The 22,163-nt window shown below is 34.4% G+C and overlaps 1 protein-coding gene across 4 annotated transcripts in view; it reads left to right on the plus strand.

The window, feature by feature from the left end:
- The window catches only part of CTDSPL2 (CTD small phosphatase like 2), an 81,372-nt gene that overhangs the window by 45,532 nt on the left and 13,677 nt on the right, over positions 1-22,163 (plus strand). For 3 of the 4 annotated variants that reach the window (XM_014780663.2, XM_004421508.3, XM_087426588.1), the window contains exons 3-8: positions 3,491-3,629; positions 5,193-5,342; positions 10,778-10,993; positions 14,586-14,664; positions 14,957-15,068; positions 17,251-17,337. In XM_014780663.2, the coding sequence (XP_014636149.1) occupies positions 3,491-3,629; positions 5,193-5,342; positions 10,778-10,993; positions 14,586-14,664; positions 14,957-15,068; positions 17,251-17,337 (783 nt within the window). The remainder of the gene's footprint in view (positions 1-3,490; positions 3,630-5,192; positions 5,343-10,777; positions 10,994-14,585; positions 14,665-14,956; positions 15,069-17,250; positions 17,338-22,163) is intronic. The other variant, XM_014780664.2, reaches the window with a different exon arrangement.

Here is a 22,163-nt window from a genome sequence, read left to right on the forward strand (position 1 = left end):
GAGCTAAACTGCTCCTGTTGTTTCAGTCTCACCATGGACCCCTTTGCTATTGGATTGGGCAGCACCTTCTTCTCCCCTGTTGCATTAGGCATCCTCAAATTGGCTTGCCATGCTTTCTATTGAATACCTACCTGTTAGCTATTTTGGGCTTCTCCTGTTCTCAGATGTGTCACATACCTTGTTGCATCCCTTTGCTTTCTTCTACACTGGTGCATATGGGCACTGAGGTGTTGTGGCTGTTGGTTTGTCCTCATCCACTTGAAATTTGGGGGAGATACCTTGTCTCCTGGTTTTGTTGTAAATTTGCCCTTGTGTTTTTGTTGCCTCTTTAGTTCTCTGTATTTCCTTCAGGATTCTGAGATTTAAGAATATCACCTTCCTAAGATTTTCCCCTTAAAAGTCTATCTTAGAGACAACTTTGAAAAATACAAATTCCGAAGCAGATATGTAGCGTTATTAAATTTATTAAAACAGTACAGTAATGTAGTAATGTACAGTAATGTAGAAATCTTGTTTTTCCTAGTTCCTCTTCTAAAAATCATATCATGTACAAAAATGTCCCCAAATTATATAGTTGAATGTTCAAGACAGACTAGGATTGGGTGACGAATTGTCTTTCAGAATTGGAGCATCATCAGACATTTGAATGCAGTATCTTGAAGAACAGAATTTGATTGTCAATCACTACAGAACTTTAACCTTGATCTTAATAGTTTCCTCTTCCTCTTTAAAGATGTAAGCTAAAGTAATTGAATATATTCTCAATTGACCACAGAATAGTCTATTCTGCTACAGTATGGGGTACCTCCACAGTATCAATTAGCTTATACACTGTTGGTAAAGAGGGTAATAATGTCAATATAACCTGGATAGTGTGTTGGTTTATATATGATTTTTCCTAAACTGAACCAGGGGATCCTGAATAATGGGAGTTGAGTTTTACAGTTCAGGAAAGTAAAAAATATATATACAGGAAAGTAAAAAAATTTCAGTTCAGTTGCTATGGGGGCAAAAGCTCTCTCCTGCACCTGTCCCCCCACCCCTGCCCGTGAGCCCCACCCCCCCACAGTTTTCAATTAAAAGTGATAACCTGCAAGGGGTTTCCTCCCACAGAGATACACCCTGATCTATCAGGGACTCTTCTTCTGTGGCAGCTTGCATTTTCTTTTCTATCTATTTTGGCAGCCCTGCTGGCTTAAAGCTCCACTTCTCAGCTCCTGTAAGCCCTTGTTTTTGCTTTTCTGTTTTTAATACCTTTTATTAAGCCCTGAGGTAGCTTTTCAGCTGCTCTTATCTGCCTGACTGGGGTGTCCAAGTTATCTCTGGAGAACCCAATCATTGTTTTTGTTAGTGTTCTGGTTACAGAGGTATAGGGGCATTGACTGATCTGCAACAACATACCCCCTCTCTACCTCCTGGACCCGTTTTTTTCCATAAGCCTTGTTACTTTTAGTGTTGCAGAATGCAAGGTTTTCAGGAATGTATGTATTTATGTTATAGTAGATGTAGTAAGAGACTTCTTCAAGAGGATGCTGGAGGTTAGTGTAGTTGAGGCTTTGTGGCATTATTTCTGTTCTTGAAGAACTTTATAAAGAGAACCTCTATATTTTCTGGTAATGGAAATCCTGTTTTAGGTATATGAGGCTTCCTGTTCATCATTTTAAAATGCAAGGGAATGATAAAAAGTAAAAATTTGAGGAATTTTGTTGTGGATCACTGAGGCATTATTTTGTGCTATAATGACATATTGTTTTGATGAAGCTACCTAAAATTATAGAAACTGCTGGGTAAAAGTAAAATTGTATATTGAATAATATTTATGTATTATCTTTTTTCTGTTTTGACCCAAATAGGGAATTGTAATTTTGGCTATTTACGATACCAAGATTTGTTTCAGAAATAATAAAACAATATTTAACCTTTAGAAAATGCATAGTAATATATTATTTGCTATGGTATAAAAGCATCAAATACAAAATAAGTAGAGTTTATTCCTATTGAATAAGAATGTTGATTGTATGTATAAATTATAATATGGATTTAAAACTCTAATCCTTATCAAAGGATTTCAGGTAATCTCATTAAAATAGCAAAGAATTATAGGTCAATATTACAGTAATGTAAGAAAATCACTCATGTGGTAGGTAACTCTAGAAAAATTTTACAAATGAGAAAAATAGATGAATAAATGGAGAAAAATATATGAGGCTATTGCTTGGAGTATACTATTTTAGTCAATAATGCTGTAGAAATAGTGTAAACTGGTCATGTGGATTTGCCCCATATAAGGAAATGAATAGAGAGCTTTGTTAAGGAGTAGTCTCCTTACTGTTAATTTGGGCATTTAAAGAATTGAGGTTGGCACTGGGGGTGTGGCAGTGGCCGGCTATTATTTTTGTGTCGTTTTTTGGTAGTATGTTGTATGCTAGCGAATTCCAGTGGGGTTCTCTCTCTTACCCTGAGTGCTCAAGGAAATGACTTCTGTTCTTTTGGGCAATTCTAAGAATAAGGAAAAATTGCTGAAAAATCAGAACACATTGTACAATTCAGTATTTTAATAGCATGGAAAATTTAATGGACCCTGGGGAAGGGGTCTGAATTGTGAGGATTCTGTAATTATATTTGTGTATTGTAATTACTTTAATAAATACTGTTACAACACTGTCAGATTTTTCCTGTGTTTTCTGTTGGATATTAATTCTATTTTATTTCTCCTGGATGTGAAAAACAGAGGAAGGTATATTACACCATATTCTATCTTTTTTTAAAATTAAATGATCAATTGTAATTGATATACAGCATTATGTTAGTTTCAGGTGTACAACATAGTGATTCAATATTTGTATATATTGTGAAAGGATTGCCGTATTTAAGTCAACACCTGTCACCATACATAGTCACAGAATATTTGTTTTCTTGTGATGAGAACTTTTAAGATTTACTCTCTCAGCAACTTTCAAGTATGCAATACAGTATTATTAACTGTAGTTGCTGTGCTGTATATTACATCCCCATGGTTTGTTTATTTTATAACTGGAATTTTGTACCTTTTGACTCCCTTCACCCATTTCACCTACTCCCCACTCCCTCTGCCTCTGGCAACCACCAATCTGTTCTCTCTATCTATGAGCTTGGGGTTTTGTTTTGTTTTTTTTTTTTTAAAGATTCCACATGTAAATGAGATCATATGGTGTTGTCTTTCTCTGTCTGAGTTATTTCACTTAGCATAATGCCTTCAAGGTCCATCCACGTTGTTGCAAATGGCATGATTTCATTTTTTTATGACTAAATAATATTCTGTTGTATATATACACCACATTTCCTTTATCCATTCATCCATTGATGGACACTTAGGTTGTTTCCATATCTTGGCTTTGTAAATAATGCTACAGTGAACATGGGGGTGCATATCATATTTTATCATTTTAAAAGTGTTACCTGTAAGGCAGAATGACTGCTCAATGCATGTTTTTTCCTCTTATATCTTAAGGAAGAGAGAGAAAATCCATCGAAACGGAGTAGAATTGAACGTGATATAGATAATAATTTGATTACATCAACACCAAGAGCAGGAGAAAAGCCTAACAAACAGATATCTCGAGTAAGACGGAAAAGTCAAGTAAATGGAGGTTTGTTAATATTTAGATATTGTTTTATTAGGTATAAGCAGAGATCTCACCTGACATGTTTCTTTTCTGTTTTTAAAAATCCACTTTGAGCAATTCCTGCCCAATTTTTGTAATCTCCTTTGTATTAAATATTAGTAGCATGAATTGAAATAAAAATTTGCCTTCCTAATATAAATCTACTTTGATGAATTAAAATGACAAGTGAAGGCAGAGCAACTAGCTGTATATTGTTTAGCATGAAAAGATATATGGAGCAATATTTTTGATCTCTAATAAACTCATTTCTTAAAGCAATAATAATTTTGACTTAACTTTATTTGAAATATAATTCAAAGAATTTGTTTCTGGATCCTGGAATTTCAGAGTTAAGAGGGGGCTTGGATCACTCAGGCTAGTGGTTCTCAACTAGGGGTGGTTTTGTCCCTGGTGGACAGTTGTCAATGTCCGGAGACCTTTTTGGTTGTCACAACCTGTGAAGGGGTTGCTACTGGTATCTAGCAGGTAGAGGTCAGGAATGCTGCTAGACATTCTTAGTGCACAGGCCATCCTCCCACAATAGGGAATTATCCAGCCCCAAGTCAATAGCGCTGCTGTTGATAAACCCTGTCAATACCTTACAGTATCTGAGAAACTTCTCAAAGTCAAAAAGAGGGAGAAAAACAAGAAGGACAAGCAGAGAAAGCTCTAAAGAACAACAATTTAGAGCATGGAGTGCTGCCTTTTAACCAATGCTATTTTACACAACAGCAATTATAATTCCTTACCTCCTTCCCCTCAATGCGGTGATGTATTTCTATTGTTAGAATTGACCATTAGAGAGAAAAGGGGTAAAGAAACAAGTTAAAAAAGCTATAGCAAAGAAGGAAAGAAATGTGATAGATACTAAGTAAAGTTGTGGAGGGTCGAGGATGATTAATCAAAACATTTGTTTTAATTTTATATTTTCTAAAAACCCATGAAAATTTTTTATTCATAAGAAACTTAAAAAAAAAAAACTGGTTATTCTTCCTAACCACTCTGAAATGGTGCCTCAATATCCATAAGTAATTTTTGACACTGCTATATGTAGTCTTCTACTTCAATAGACTATGTTGCCTCTAATTACTTAGCTGTTAGTCATTAGAAGTAGATTAAAGGGTAGGTTTTATGAAGTAGGCAGCATTCTAAAATGTAAATAAACAGAGACAAAATCTTGCATTTGTGTTTTTCATACTGGAACTTGCTTGCTTTACTTAAAAAGAATTTATTTCATTTTCTGTTAACACTGTTGATTTGAAGCCTTTTCAGTCTATGTAATTCTAGATGTAAATCTACTGTGAAAAAACTGAGGAAATTTTAGCATTTATAATAATACATTATAAATAAATTTTTTATACAGATCATTTGATTCACAAGTGATTTATCTCAGGATTTCTTTAAATAGTAATCTTTCCTAACATTAATGTTAATGAGTTTTCATGAACTATTTGGAAGGAAAAAAGTTTTTGTAATGAATGGTTTAGAACACATTTCTGAAAGTCATGTTTTCTAGATTGCAACTTTTTTGTTCTGTTTCTTTCTTAGAAGCTGGTAGTTATGAAATGACAAATCAACATGTAAAACAAAATGGAAAATTAGAAGATAATCCTTCCTCTGGCAGTCCTCCAAGGACTACCTTGTTGGGGACCATATTTTCTCCTGTCTTCAACTTTTTTTCACCAGCAAATAAAAATGGTAAGTATAAACCATAACCATAGGGTTTAAAAAATTAACAGTATTCCTAGTTTTTTAAAAGATCTGTTTGATTTTACTGGCTTATTTTGTTAGCGTCTTATGTTTGTTATCAGCCTCATTAAAAATACACAGCTAATAAAAGGTATTGTTTTTAAGTGACTGAAATAAATATAGGTTACGTTTAATTCTATTGAAGTGAATGAACTCTGCTTTTACTCTCTGAAAAGCTAGATGATAAACTTGGCCTGGAGAGAAAGTTTTATTTTTTCTGTGTTGAGATGACTTCTGTAATCCTTAGTGTGTCCAGGAGAGAATCCATAAGCATTTTCAATACTCTAGATCAGTAAAGTGGAATGCATTGAATATTTTAAGTGAGTTGAAACTAGGTCATTTTTTTATAACACAGTTTATTTGTATCATCATTTGCTTGATTTTTTTCCCCCTAGGGATCTTCAATTTAGACAAATAGTAAAACTATCCTAATTCAAATGAATTGAAGGTTTTCATTGTATAATGCTTTTGCAAAAGAATCAAAATTGACTTCTTAACATATTTTTTAAAAAGATGTAGCTAGTGTCCTGTCTTTTCTGATGATTAATACTTAATTTCATACATGATAATTTAGTCTCTAGATTATTCGAGGGCAAGAGATCATGTCTTTATTTTTGTATTTATCATGTTGTTTGATAAAGTATTGAGCTCATGGAAAATTGCCATTAAATGCATGTTGCCCAATTATTTAAATTCTAATTTAAATTATGTTTCTGGGTGATAATGCAATTTAAAAGGCATAATGGTGCACTGTAAAATCAAGATGCCCTGGGGGCAAAAATAATGCGTATTAACACATTAAAGGACTATGAAGTCCTATAGTAGAAACAAAATAAAAAACTAACTTTGTTTAGCTCAGTATTTGAGATATTTGACCAACAACTCTTTTCTGTGGGTCATCTATTAACATCTTGTAGAACTAGTGCCCCAAATAGAACATTTTTGGAAATGGTATTGTAGTGGAAGAGAATGGGCTTTGGAGTTAGAGAAACTTCTTAAAAATTCCAGCTGTGCCACTCTTTAACCATGTTACCTTGGACCAGTTCTTTAAATTCTTTAGCCTCTTTGTGAAAGAGGATAATTATACTTAAATATGAGGGGTGATTTGAAGATTTCAGTTCATTCAACAAACATTGAGCATCTCATTGTGTTAGTCACTGGAGATTCAAAGATGATTAACACGTGGTCCTTGTCTTCAAGGAGCTTGCTTTTTACAAGAGGGAGAGATGTATGTAAATAAGCATAATAAATTTTTTGTGTGTGTGTGTGTGAGGAAGATCAGCCCTGTGCTAACATCTGCCAATCCTCCTCTTTTTTTGCTGAGGAAGACTGGCCCTGGGCTAACATCTGTGCCCATCTTCCTCCACTTTATATGGGACGCCGCCACAGCATGGCTTGCCAAGTGGTGCATCGGTGTGCACCCGGGATGCGAACCGGCGAACCCTGGGCTGCCGCAGCGGAGCGTGCGCACTTAACCGCTTGCACCACCGGGCCAGCCCCAAGCATAATAAATTTTTGTAGGAGCATTGGTGGAGTTATGGGGCAGTAGGGTATTCAGAGAATGGAGTTGTGTATTCGGGGTGGCGGCTCACAAAAGGCTTCATAGAAAAGCTGAATCTTGAAAGGTGGTAAAGGGCGTTCCATGTAGAGGGAGCAGCATGAGCAAAGACATAGCGTATTTGAGAAACTGAAATTAGTTTGTCACAGATGGAGCATTGGATTTGAGGAGTGCACAGTAAGGGATAAGATAGGAGAGTTATACAGAAGTCAGATTATAGAGCTAACATGGTAAGATATTTGAACTTTATCCTTAGTCAGTGGGGGATGTTTGAAAGGTTTTAAACTGGTAAGTAATATGAACAGATTTGTGTCTTCTAAAGATCTCTTTGGCAGTAGTGTGTAGGCTAGATTCTTAAGAGGCTGGATGCAGGGAGAACAATTAGTAGACTTGTAGTCCATGTGAGACGTCATGTGACCTTGATTGTGGTATAAGAGAAGAAGGATCAGAGATACAGAATGGAGAAATTTTGGGGACAGATTGGAGGTGAAAAAGAAGAGAGATTAAGATGACACAAGGTTAGATTTTCAAGAGAGAGAAGTTCCTGGGAGATAGATAATTGAAATTAATTTGGGCTGTGCTGAATTTGAGATGCCATGAAACAATCAAAAATGTCTAGTAGCAGTTTGTTATTCTGGTGTGGAGCTTAAAAATCTGGGTTTAAGCAGTAGACCATGGTATTATCAACTTATAGGTTTTAGTTGAAACCAGTGGAGTAAGTGATCTGTTTGGTTCAACAAACTAAGACCAGAATCCTGGGGGAAAACATCTAAGGACTGGACACAGTAAAAGAAGGCAACAAAGGAGACATGGTGGAGGAAGCTAGAAGGGAAATTGTGTCATAGAAGCCAAAGAAAGAGAGAATATCAAAACCCAGGGTCAAACATTTGTAAAGATAGAAAAAAAGGAAATGAGCATTGAAAAGACACCACTAAACCTGGCAATTAAAAGGTTATTGGTTTTTTTTGCCAGAACAGTTTCAGAGGAATGGTTGGAGTTGGAACACTAACATCCTTGGGTTAAAAGAGTAAAATGGAGGGTAAGACACGAAGCAGCAAGTGTCGATTACTGTTATGAGAACTTGAATGTGAAAGAAACTAGAGAGGTCACAAAGCCTCAAGGGATGGTCTGTATTTTTGTGAGAGACAAGCATGTTTTTAAGCCTCAGGGAAGAGTCTAATAGGAAGAGGTTGAAAGTAGAGGAAAAAGAATAACTAATAAAGATTCTGGAGTCTACTGACAGAAAACAGGTGGAATGATTACAATTGAAACTGGGAAGAGACATTTTTCTCTGATGCTGGAGGAAAGAAGCTGGGAAGGTGTGTGCAGAAATACACGTTTGGGCAGAGTTGATGTTTGATACGTAGTTACAGTTTTTTCTTTGAAGGAGGAGGTGATGTCAGCGATTGAAGAGAATGGTGAAGGTTTAAAATGTTTGCTGTTGAGTATAAGTAAAAGAAGCAGACTGATGCACACAAGTACTGAGCAGCATGCTATACGCCTAGCTAAGATTAGAGTGTTTTATTTGGAGTACAACCAGTCTTTATAATTGTATTGTTCTCTTTAGTAGCCTGGGACTAGTACATGAGAAGTCTGTTAGATTGATTCAAGAGTGATTCTATGATGGATGACAGTGGAAAGACAAGGGAGCAAGGACACTGAGGCTGCTGGCTTGAGAGTGGTTTTAAGTACCACATCATGAAGTCTAACTAGATGAGAAGGGTGGGGAAGCAGCCATTGAGGGATGTGTTTGGAATAAAAGAGATTGGCCTTTATCAAACATGAAGGTCACATTGAATAAGAGTATGAGAGAGAGAGATAATTAGAAGATTAGGAGGTTGTATAGAGGACCAATATTTGAATTTTGGGTTTCAGAGGTGAACAGTTTCTTAGTGTTAATCTCCAGGTTATGGCCCTGGTAATAATTGCTAAAGAGGGGGGCCGGCCCGGTGGCGCAAGTGGTTAAGTGCAGGCGCTCTGCTGCGGCAGCCCGGAGTTCGCCGGTTCGGATCCTGGGTGTGCAACGACGCACCACTTGTAAAGCCATGCTGTGGCGGCATCCCATATAAAGTAGAGGAAGATGGGCACAGATGTTAGCCTAGAGCCAGTCTTCCTCAGCAAAAAAAGAGGAGGATTGGCAGATGTTAGCAAAGGCTGATCTCCTCACAAAAAAAAATAATAATAATTGCTAAAGAGTATTATGAATGAAAATGGAGCTAAAGAGGGCAAGACCTTTGAGGATTCGTCATTGGATGAGTCATTGACATCACCTGTAATAACAACTAGACAGAAGTTTAATGGAGCAGTAAACTGGTAGCTAGATGTTAAATTCCTCTGTGATTGAGAGAGGATGCTGGCAATAGATGGTAGATGACAGGAGTGGGGATAAGTGAAGAATTGTATAGCCAGATGACATCAGTCTCCCGGAGCAGACATTTTTGCACATTAGTGGAAAACCAGTAGTCTGGTAGCAACAATGGAGGTAAATGACTTCTGATTCAGTTAGTACATTGAGTATGGAAGAATAAAGAGCTTTGAGGGAACGGTATCAGGAAAAGAGATTTTTTTTGGAAAAAGGTTAAATTTAAAGCAATGAAGGAGAAGGAATATTCTGTGAGGAAGTTGAGAGTATTGGAGAGTATTGGAGGTTAATTTTGTTGTTGAAAATGATATTTGGAGGATTCCGTATAGAAATATAAGAGTTGGGGTCATTCCATAGTGGAAGAACAATTGGGCAGCAGGGTCATCTAGGTGATGGCTGTGTATAATGAGGAAGCTAACCTCAGTCTCTGTTATTGAGAGGGAATCTTGTCGAGAAATTATTCTTGGGTCTCTGACTAAAAGAGTCTCATGGTTAGGGAAACAGCTCATTCATAGATAACTACCTCTGGTTTAAAAATTCCAGCTGCTCACAGTGGCTTAGGATGCCTAGTGCTGGAAGGATCAGGAGCTGTTTGAGGATAATGAATAGATATTATATATATATATATATAAAGCCTAGCACATACTAGGCACATAATAAATATTTGCTTTAATGAAAAGAAGTTCTGTAGTCAACGATACTGTATTATATACTTCACAGTTACTAAGAGACTAGATCTTAAATGTTCTCAACACAAAAAGGAAATGATAATTATGTGGCAGGATATGGGTGTTAGCTAATGCTGGTTTGGTAATCATATTGCAATATATAATGTATTAAATCAACATGTACACAATGTTATATGTCAATTATATCTTAGTGAAAAATTAAAAAGTTGCAAATTATGACTGACTATAAATGGGTGTTTCTAAACTATTTGAACACTCTTAAGAAAAACTTTGTTCACACATATTACTCAAGCTTATAATAGTTTTTAATCCTCATTGTTTGGAATGTGTAGAAAAGACTAACTAGACAATGGTATCCTCAGCTTTGTTTCTGTTGCATTTAGTTTTTCTAAATATTTATGTTTCTATTTTTTTAATTTTAATTTAATTTTATTTTTATTGAAATATATTTGACTATAATGTTTAAGTTTAAAGTGTACATGTTGATTTGATATATTTATATATTGTAATATGATTGCCGTTGTAGTGATAATTAGTACCTCTATCATGTTACATAATTATCCTTTTTAGTGGTTGGAATAATTAAGTTCTAGTTGCTTAGCAAGTTTGATGATTATAATACAGTATTGTTGTTTATATTCACTGTGCTGTGCATTAGACCTCTAGGGCTTATTTACTACTCATTGTAAGTTTGTACCCTTAAACAACATCTCTCCTATCCCCCCACCTCCAGTGAGTTTTAAATGATTGTGAGTACACTGACTCATGATTTCAGGAACATCAGGATCCGATTCCCCAGGACAGGCTGTGGAAGCTGAAGAGATAGTAAAACAACTTGATATGGAACAGGTGGATGAGATCACTACCAGTACTACTACATCAACTAATGGAGCAGCTTACTCAAATCAAGCAGTTCAAGTGAGGCCATCGATAAATAATGGTTTAGAAGAAGCAGAAGAAACAGTTAATCGTGATATCCCACCCCTTACAGGTGAAGAAAATTCCTTTTCTTATGCGTCTTCATGAATAGTTTATAAAAATACAGTATTTCATATTTTTTCTTAAATAGGCAGATTAAATGCATAAGTTTTTCTTCCTTGAAATTAAGAAAATTGAAATTGGAAATAAAACTTTTTCCCAAAAATCCAGTCATTTTGGGAGACATTTTGAAATTGGATTTTTTTTAAAGTTGTTTTGACTATTAGTCATTTTACAGTTTAATTGTTTGTACCAGTCTTATTACTCGGAGAAATTTTAACACAACCAGCAAAACATATGCTCATGTTTATGAACATACTTATTGTAATTGCACCAGTCTTAGACCCCTAGGTCTGAAGTCTCTATCTAGAGGCAGTTTCATACCTTCAGATTTGTTTCGTACATAGATGACATTCCCAAAAAAGAAGCCTTCTGTTCCTGGATCTCTCCCTGTACCCAAACTTTGCAGCCTAATTCTGGATCCTTATAAAGGCCTAACAAAATTGTTGGGTCCCTGAACCAGTTATCATGGAAATGTAGAAATATGTGAGATCAGAGGGTTGTGGTAGATAAAGACATATAAAGCTAAAAGATGAAATTATGTTCTATCATGCTTAAAAGCAGAAATAAAACTGAGGGTGGCCATCTTTTCCCAGAGGAAGGTTATTTTAGGTTTTGTTTTTTTTATTCCTTGTGGTGCCAGGTATTTGAGAGAGCTTAGTAAATATAGTTAAGAACTACAGTTTGGTAAGGAAGTAGAATGATATTCTTCTCTCAAATATAAAGGGGAGACTTTAAAAAAAAAATCATTGAAACAGCAGAAAACATTTAAATAAAAAAATGCATATAATTATGAAACTTCTATACAGTGCAACCCATTAATACCAATATGAAGAGAAAAGCAACATAATGATTTATTTTAAATTCATCAAAGATTAATATCTATAATGTTAAACATATTATTTATAATGTTAATATCTATAATGTTAAATTATAATGTTATAATTTAGGAGTAATACTGAATCTAACAAGCAAATCAACATGTATTATGCACATAGTTCATTCTTGGATGGATAAGACTTGCAGATGAACCCACTGTTGACCTATCATTTTATGCTGATTATTTTGCCCAATGTTAAAGGCTAGTAAATGGTAACGTATAAAGTCCAGGTCTCTTGACTTCCTGTTTGATGTTTGTTTTATATTTTTGTGTTGCTATATAAACCTTTCTATTTTTTCTGGCAACTATGAAAATAGAGAAGGGATTTCTATAACCTTAGTGGTTTCTAGAGGGGAAAAGTAAGATCTACTCCAGTTGTCTCATTCATTCATTTATTCTCCTGTTATTAAACACCTATTTTTTGTGGTGGGAACCATTTATAAAGATGAATAAGATATGCTCCTTGACCCTGAAGAGTACATGATCTGATTGATGAGCCAAATAGACACAAAAATTACTGGATAGTATGGTGAGTGCTATTACAAATAAATGATCAAAATGATGAGGTGGCACATTGCAATTACTCTGATTAGGAGGATCACAAGAAGCTAGAAGTAAAATTTTTCCTGATCTTAAAAGATGAGTATGAGTGACAAAACTATTACTTTTCCTTAACTTCAAGAATGTAGCCAAAGAGAACAAAAAGGAAGGAGGCTGGCCCTACCGCTTACTTAACTGTGTGACTTTGGATGACTTATTTAAGCTCTCTGAGACAGTTTCGTTAGCTTTAAAATGGTAATAATAATTCAGGGTTTTGAAGGCTAAATGAGATGAAATATGAAAAATGCTTAACATGAAGGCACTCAAATGTTACTTCCTCTCACCTTTCTTTGAGGTTAATAGGAATTTGAAACAGTAACGTGGTTGGAAGATACATATTTTCCTTTATCCCCTTGTGCTAATGAACCATTATTAGAAACATAAAGAGGTTACAGATGAACAAAAATTCTGCTGTACGTCTGTTGTCATTCATTGACCATACACACTGTATTGGCTCTGTCTCAGAAGGTATTAATATATGATAATAGCAAAAAAAAAAGGTTAGTTTTTGTCCTGAAAGACTTTTATCCACCAGTATTCCATTCCTATAGACAGATTACAGCAATTCTTATTGAGTTCCACTGTCTTAGTCCTTTCGGGCTGCTTTAACAAACTACCATAGATTAGATGGCATATAAACAACAGAAATTTATTTCTCACAGTTTGGGAGGCTGGGAAATCCAAGATCAAAGTGCCATTGGGTTTGGCGTCTGGTGAGGGCCTGCTTTCTCGTTCATGGACAACTGTCTTCTTGATGTGTCCTCACATGGCTATGTAGAAGAAGCTGTGTAAGCTCTCTGGGGTCTCCTTTATAAGGGTACTAATCCCATTCACGAGGGCTCCACCCTTATGACCTACCCAATGACCTCATGACCTCCCAAAGGCTCCACCTCCAAATACCATCACATCAGGGATTAAGTTTCAGCATATGAATTTGGGGGGGGACACAAACATTCGGTCTTTAGTATCCACCTTAAACTTTTATCTCTGAGACATTACCTGTTTAACTTGTAAGTTATCTCTGTCCTCCACTTGAATTTTAAGTTGTAATTATTGTCTTAGAAAATTCCTGGGGCTGGCACAGTGGCATAGTGGTTAAATTCCTGCGCTCTGCTTCCGAGGCCTGTGGGTTCGTGGATTTAGATCCTGAGCATAGACCTACACACTGCTCATCAAGTCATGCTGTGGCGGCGTCCCACATACCAAAAAAAATAGAGAAAGATTGGCGCAGATGTTAGCTCAGGGAAAATCTTCCTTAAGCAAAAAGAGGAAGAGTGACAACAGAGGTTAGCTCAGGGCCAATCTTCGTCACCAAAAAAAAGAAAAGAAAATTCCCAACATAATTTCTAAAGCTCTATCAGTTAATACAATTTTAGCTCAAAAATAGAACGGACTATGTGTCATGGGATATAGAATTCCTTCTTAATTATTTTTAAGTTGCTTATAAATTAGAAGTAAAATAATGGGTCTTCTAAAGCAGTGATTTCTATATAGAGCAGCATTTCTTGTTAAGATCATAGACGGCCTTAAGGTTTCTGGAAAAATGTACATACAACATTTTTTCATAAATCTCCAAGAAGTTCACGGACCTCTTAAAAGACTGTTATGGATCTCGGGTTAAAAAGTACCTTTTGGTCTGTTGTCAGCACACATATATTGACTGTGTACAGGGCACTTTGTGAAGTATTACTGCTATAATAGCACTGTGAAATTTTTATGGTTATACGTATAAACACCATCCAGTTAGATACTGAATTTTTGTGGAGTGTATTTTTCTAGTAATAAGCAGTAAATTTTCTCTTAGCTTTTAGGGATTTTAATTCTGCTAGCCATGAGCTAGCTTGACATTTTGTCTGTAAATGGTAATTTTTTCCTTTGGATCTGGGAGTTAGATCTCTGTGTTAAATCTGCTTTTAAATACTGTTTACAAATTATTTCTGTCTTATCTTTAACCTAAAATACACAGAACTTCAGGAAGATCTTATAGAAAAGCAGTAAAAATGTATACTTCATAGAAGCATTAAGTGGGTAAAAGTAACATTTTGTTTTTCACTTTATTAAATAGCACCAGTAACTCCAGATAGTGGTTATTCATCAGCCCATGCAGAGGCCACCTATGAAGAAGACTGGGAAGTATTTGACCCGTGAGTTTTTTTTTTTTTTTCTTTCTCTCTTGGAGCAGAATGAAAGTACATGTGTGGAAGGGTGGCTGAGTGGTATAGTGCAAAGAGCATGTGTTCTGTGGGTATTAATACTTTTAGTGAGTTACTGAAATACTAATTTGTATATTTTCAGTTTTATTTACATGTTTTATAAGTTTGGTTTACTAGGTTAAATATGCATTATTTAATTAAAGATTTAAAGATGAATTTAGTAATATGTTTTATATTTATAAAAAGTTTAAATGTTGAAATTTTCTTAAAATTTGGTTTATAGCTATTATTTCATCAAACACGTTCCACCACTGACAGAAGAACAACTAAATAGGAAACCTGCTCTTCCACTGAAAACAAGAAGCACACCAGAATTCTCCCTAGTTTTAGACCTGGTAAGTATATTATCTGTAGAGGTGGGGATAATAAAGAAGTTAAATTCCTTATTTAAAATACTAGCCCAAAATACCTAAAAGAATACAAATGATTGAATAGCTTTACATATTTACTATAAACATGTCTTAGGTGTTCTTAAATGTTTTTATTTTGAGCATAGTCTAATGCGAGGGTCCCCGGTTTGGTGTGTATCAGGTACCTTTTGAAAATAAATTAGGCTTTTATTTTTGTATACACATTAATTCTTAACCCGATACTCTTGAGACCCTTGTGATTTTTTTTTTTTTTTAATATCTCCCAACAAATTCTAATTTTATTTCTTGCCTAGATTTCACCTTTTTTTGGGTCAGCATCATATTTTCCTAAAGGACCAAATATAATGTGGGTCTCAATGAGTTAACCTTATGCAAGAGCATACTTCTTTTCCTATTCTTATTTTTGCGTATTACCTAATACCAATAACTTTATTAATAGACTCTCAGAAGCATGATCTCTTAATGCTGACTAATAAAACCTTTAATATGCTCTCTGGGTGTGATTTAAAAATTTATATTTTAGGGTACCAGAAAAGCTTTGAAAACTGAATATCTCATCTTTTGCTAACTAAATTAATATATGGTCACTGTATTTACCATTTGCCTGCAATTTCTTGATATTAGCAAAAAATATGTATCTGTTATATAATATTGGAAAACATTTTATTTAGCCTTTGTTACTGGTACCCTGTAATTGGAGATATGGTTTGGTTCTCATAAAAAATTTATCTTGAGGAAAAGCATATTATTTAAATCTTAACTATCATGTATAGTTCTGAGAGTTCAGTACTTTAGCCTTTGCCTAGCCAAAGAGACATGAAAGATATCCAGAAGTCCTAAGTATTTAAGGTATTTATTAGAGGATAAGTAGCAAGAGAAAGAAAAATTTTGAAACTGATTATGAGTAGTGTTGATTTGATGTGCAAGTTAGTGGAGAAACTGAAAAAGAGATTTTGCTGGACTTTTATGTTAGGAATTGATGTGGTCATGATAACAAGTTTGGCCATATAATTTTTAATTCAATGTGAAGGTAAATAGAGAAGGAAAGAAGAATTGGCTGAGCATAAATGAGAAATTTTACAGACGTGGATAAAGAAGAATGATTAAAATTTAGATAGGCTGTAGATGAAGAAGTAGTAGAATTATTTATGATTCAGTTGTAGGAAAGAGAATACCTTGAAATGCATAGTCTGATATGCTATTAAAAGAAAATGAGGCATATCTAGAGTATTTTTTGCTCTTTGCCTCCCCAGAGTTTAACTTTAGGTTAAAAGAAACACTCCAGCTAATAAGATGTGGAATCACAAGGTATGAACATTTGTATTTCATTTTAATTCATCTTAAACACGCTGAAAAATTTGAGTGGTAGTTATTAGCAGCTTTATTTTTTATTTTTTTTAAAGTGTTACTACAGATAGAAACCTCGTTTTTTTAAGCATTCAAGATTTGAGAAATATAAATATTTGCACATATCTTAGATTGAATGATCCTCACTTTCTTATCCTCTTGAGACAAAAGGTTTGGTAATCAAAGACGACAAATTGTCATGGACTGCTAATTTAGTTAAACGATGTTTATGTCTATGAAACATATTCAACTGATACTAAAACATCCATTTTCTAAGATAAAATTCTTTATAAAAGGTTTAAGGATAAGGAGGTATATGAATAGAATATATGTATTTTTTTTAATAATTAGACTCTAAACTTCCATATGCTAATTGTGAAAAAAAAGGGGGGGAAGGGAGAGTATATGTGTGGTTTACTTAATAGAAAGTTGGCATCTGTAGAACTCAGAGTAGTGGTTCTCAAACTGGAATATGCATCCAAATCACCTGAAGGGCTTATTTAAAACATAGATTGCTAAGCTCGTCTCTCTACCCCCTACTGAATTTCTGAATTATCAGAAGTGAAACTGGAGAATTTGCATTTCTAACTAGTTCCTAGATGATGCTGATGGTCCTTGCTGGTCCAGGGACCAATCCCAAATTGCTGTGCCACACACACAGTAATGTATGATAAATGTAAAATTCCACATATGAATGGGTTCTTTAATAAATGTTTTTGGTGATCATGAATACATAAAATTATCATTTGAAATTTCTTTTAATATTTTGTTTCATTAAATATGTGCTTTTTATTTTAAGGATGAAACACTAGTACACTGTAGTCTAAATGAACTAGAAGATGCAGCACTTACTTTTCCAGTCCTTTTCCAAGATGTCATTTATCAGGTAATTTAAAAATTTTTTTAACTTGATTTTTGGCTTGTTAGATAACATTCTAAACCAAGAAATCTTTTGTGTGTGTGTGTGTGTGTGTGTATGTATATATATATATTTTTTTTGGTGAAGTTTAATGTGTTTTTTTAATGGATTTCATCAATATTTTAATGATTTATTAACGCAAAGTAGCATCAAGCTAAATATTTACTTAAAACAACATTAATTTGTTACCAAAAAAAATGTGAACTTTTTTTACCCAGTGATCTCTGCTAGTTTGATAATCTGTTTGCCAGCAGGTGGAGGCAGGAGCACTGACATCATAGATCCCCAAGAAGAAATCGCCAGGTTAACACCTGGTATTCCACCCCCCCACCCCCCTAGCCCCAATCCAATTAATATAAAGAAATCTCATTCCTTGTTGGTCATTTTTATTTCCTTTTCTAGTAATGTGGTCTGTAGATTGCAGTTTGGTGGATCTACTTTATATTAATCACAGAATTCCAGGACACTCTTCTAGTTATTGCTTTGCTTAAAAAATTTGGGTATAAGCATTTCTCCCTCATCTGTGTTGATGGACAGGTAACAGTGCAAGATAAAAATATCATTTACATTTCACTATGAATTTTTTGTGTTGGCCATAGTTTTTTATGCTTGAGATTTTTCTATCATAAAATTTGAATTAATTAATATATGTGAATACACTTTGAAAATTGCAAAGTGCCTTTCTGTGGTGGTGGTGGTGGTGATTTAATTAGCATTACCTTCCTACTACATACCAGTTGTTGAAGGATTGGGAAAGGGTCAAAATGTCTGTTGTTTGTCAAGAGGAAGCCAACCCAAGGATTAACTAAATAAATTTAGTCACAGAACATTTACCATGAGGATGATGAAAAGATGTTTATGGTTGTTTATGTGCTCTTAATAGGCAGTTAGAATGTGGGTATGGTTTTCTTGGCACATGATAGTTATCTCTTGGGAATCATAAAATTTCAGGGTTAAATAGAAGTTTGTGGTTCAGGGTCTGCTTAGCTACTTTATCTTGTAATGAGTCATAAGAGGGTTTATTTTAGCAGTTATTGTCAGTTCTAGTTTAACCTAGAGTGGTATTGTAGGTATGATAATATCTGAATACTATATTCATTTCTCTTTTATGTAAACTGATTTTAGTTCTGATAAATGATCAGAGGATGAGCAAAATATACATAAAAATAAAAGATTTTAAGATTTTTATATTCCTTTTTAACTGGATATTATTTGGTTTAAGGTGAATCTTTTTCTTAATAAGACATTTTCTGCCAGATATGTTGTTCTTGTTTAGTGCACTTCAAGGACAGGAGTCTTGTGGCAAATATAAATAGTATAGCAATATCTTAGTTCTCTCTTTTTAGCTTGACGACCTTGTTTTTTGTTCACAATTGCACTTAAAAACAATGGCTTTCAGGCTTTGAATTTGTAAAGGAAAGCTGTTTTTTGAAAAATATAGATAAGTAATTATTTTGAGATTTCTTAAGCTTCTAGATTTGAAATTTATTTCTTGCAGATGGTTTTGGTCTGTTTATATAATTTTTAATAGTGAAGTAAGAAACTTGGAAAGTAGATGAGTTTGATTCTTTCCATTCATGAGCATTTCTTTTCAGTGTGACCATAAAATTGAATTTTTTCTTACTGCTTTTACCATTTCTACTTTAATTCTCTTCTTTATAAAGTTCTTATTATTTTCATGTGGATCTGGATAGATGTCTTATTTTGAATAAAAGGCTTCTAGCAGTGCATATGACTTAATGCTTACAAAAACCATATATGTACTGCATCTACCTCGGTGGAGTTCAAAGAACTCTTTTTCTTGTATATTCTTTATTACCCTTTGTGACTGAAAAATAAATGATCTAGCCTAAATCAGGAGCAATGAGCAAGAAGTTTGAATCTTACAAGTTATAGAGATGATTGCATTTTAAATTATGATTTAGTTGCTACATCATGTACAGAGTTTAGGTCCCCTTCAGTAAATTTTTGAGGATGTCCATAGCTAATATTGGGTAATTCCCTTGGATTTCTGGTTTTGGCATAGCCATTCTGTCTGCTTTTTTAAAAATAACTTGGAAGATATCTTGGGTTAGGGTTCCCCCCCAGTTTCAGACCAGCAAGCTCCCTTTAAACAGGGAATGATGTCTTTTAAACTTTCAGTGGTGTTGTCTCCATCTACTGGCAAAGAAGAAATATACACAAGGGTCTGAGATGATCTAAGAGATTTTGGAGAAACCACATTATTAGGTAAGATGTAACTTACATATTTAACCACTACAATATAATGTGGCCCACTTAAAGGTAGAATCCTGTAAAATACTGTATATACTCTTTTAAATAATAATTTATTGAGGTGAAAATCAAAACATAAAATTAACCATTTTTAAGTGAACAATTCCATGCACTTGTCTATATACTCTTGAACATGTCAGTTCCGTGGCATTTATGTATATACTCTTAAAAATAAAATGATAATGTTAAGATAGGATGAAATTCTTCATCTGAATCAAAGCCAGACAAAATATCCTCTTGGAACTTTTTTTACTTTTGTTTTCTTTTTGTGGTAAGTTTGTTATGGTTGAACTATACCTAATTTTAATTCTACTTGTTATTTATCTTTCTTTCAAAACAATTTAAAGTATAAATTGTCTTACATGTGTATTAATAATCGTCTATATCAGGGGTTGGCAAACTTTTTCCTATAAAAGGCCAGTTAATGTTTTAGGTTTTGCAGTCTCTATTGCAACTACTTTTTCTGCCATTGTAGCATCAAAGTAGTCATAGCACATAATTGAATAAGTGTGGCTGTGTCTCAATAAAACTTTATTTACAAAAATAAGTGACAGTCTGGATTTGGCCCATAGGCCATAGTTTGCTGACCCTTGGTCTAATAATTATGAGAGTATATACAGTAAATTTACGTATTCAAATTGTAAGTGGAAGTAAGTAATCAAATGTCCATCAAAATTCTTGTTAATATATAGAGAAATTTTAAATTAGACCCACTGTAATCTGGTTTTGGGCTTTCTTAGTTTTTTTTCCAGATGAAAGTTTGAGGGAAACTTAAGGTGGCCACCACTCACATTTAAAGATTGCCTGACTTCATGTATATATAGTCTTCTTTTGATTGATACGTAGGACTCAGCTTAGTTAATGCAAGTTTTAGAATTTACAAGCAGGTAGATTATTCAAACTTCAATTTAGTACCTTGAGTGTATTTAAATTCCATTTCTCTAGGGGATAAAAAAACCTAAAAGATGCAACTCAAATTAGAATTTAATGTATGTTATGCTGACACTATATGGAGAAAAAGTCATTAGAAAGAAGAACTGAGTTTTTAAATTGAGGGTATGGCACTCACAAAGGCAAAGTATATAGATTTTTATTTGAATGGGTCTTTTTTCCCCCTTAACTTGGTAGTTTTTCCATAAATTGTTTTACAGTTAGTTATTGAGAAACGCATTTACTCGTAGAATGGTACAAATGCATTTGATATCTGGAAAAACAAGTGCATGATAAGTTCCATTGCACATGTTTGATCTTTATATTTAGCTTATACTGACACATTGTCAGGAAATCCATCTCGTGGTGTTACTCAGTTAAGAGGTCTCCACTGTATTTAGTTTCTGTTCCTGCAGATCCACCAATTCAAGACTCTAGGTCATCTCACTCCCTCTTCCATCCAGAAGATGACTGCTGTCCACAAGCAGGACTGAATCAAAAGACAGATTTTTCACTTAGCTCTTGAGCTGAACCACCTCCTCAATGACCTTCCTCTATCTCCATCAAGAACTGGAGCTCAGTTTTTTGAAGATGTAATAGCGCTACTCAGCCCAAACGTGGCTAATTGAAGACAAAAAGAAGATGCCTCATATGTTTCACCACAGTGCAGCCAAACGTAACTGTGTTGTCCAACTCCTCATTCTGTAAAGTATGGCAGGGGCATCTGATTTTTGACTCTGTTCACCAATAAGACTTTAGCCAGTCAGTGGCTTTCTGAAGATCAGTAAAATCAACAAACTTTGGGTCAGCTGTCCAGAAATCAGATTGTGGTAAGCACTCAAGGAGAGATAGGATCCTGTAGGGAGCTACTTCCTAAAGGATGCTTTGTTTTATTAGTAGAGGTTGCTTTTATGGGAAAAGTTGGGGGGAGAAGGTGGGAGAGACAGCCCATGTTTAGCAAAGCTTAGCCTCTTCCCCAATATTATAATTTGTTTTCTTGGGAACCTTACAGCCTAGGATAATTTTCATAAGGATTTCAAATATTTTATATGTCAGAACAAGAGAAGTTAGAGAGTCAGCGGCTTCTTTCTCTTCTCTACAGTCTTTCCTAGAAAAGTCAGCATTATTTTTGCTTCATGAAGGAAAAAAAGCAATCATTTAAATAAAGATTTCCTTCTCTCAAGCTCTGACTTAAATTGATACTAACCAAGAGGCGTTTAGTTTTGATCTTCATAAAGTATAATTTTGTTGTACAAAAGTAGTATGTATTTTTGTGCCTTAAATATAACATTTGGGGTCATGAACACTTAGTATTGAGGATAAAAGTAATATTTTAGCTGGTAGGGAACAATATTTCGATAATTGATTGTAAGTAAATATTAAAAATAATTTTAAAGTAACTTTCCTATCCTTATTGGTGAGAATAGTTAGTCATTGGTACTGATTTTTTCATCATGATTATCCATTATTAATTTTTAGGTTAAAAAAAGAAAGATAGCTGAAACCTATAGTTGTCTGCTTCTCAAAGATAAAATGTATTTCATGGGGAATTCTTTGTATTCTTGGTAAATGTATCTTAGAAGCAATTA

The sequence above is a fragment of the Ceratotherium simum genome, chromosome 3 (genome assembly GCF_057802395.1).
Source record: "Ceratotherium simum simum isolate JZ-2026a chromosome 3, ASM5780239v1, whole genome shotgun sequence".
NCBI classification, from domain to species: Eukaryota; Metazoa; Chordata; class Mammalia; order Perissodactyla; family Rhinocerotidae; genus Ceratotherium; species Ceratotherium simum.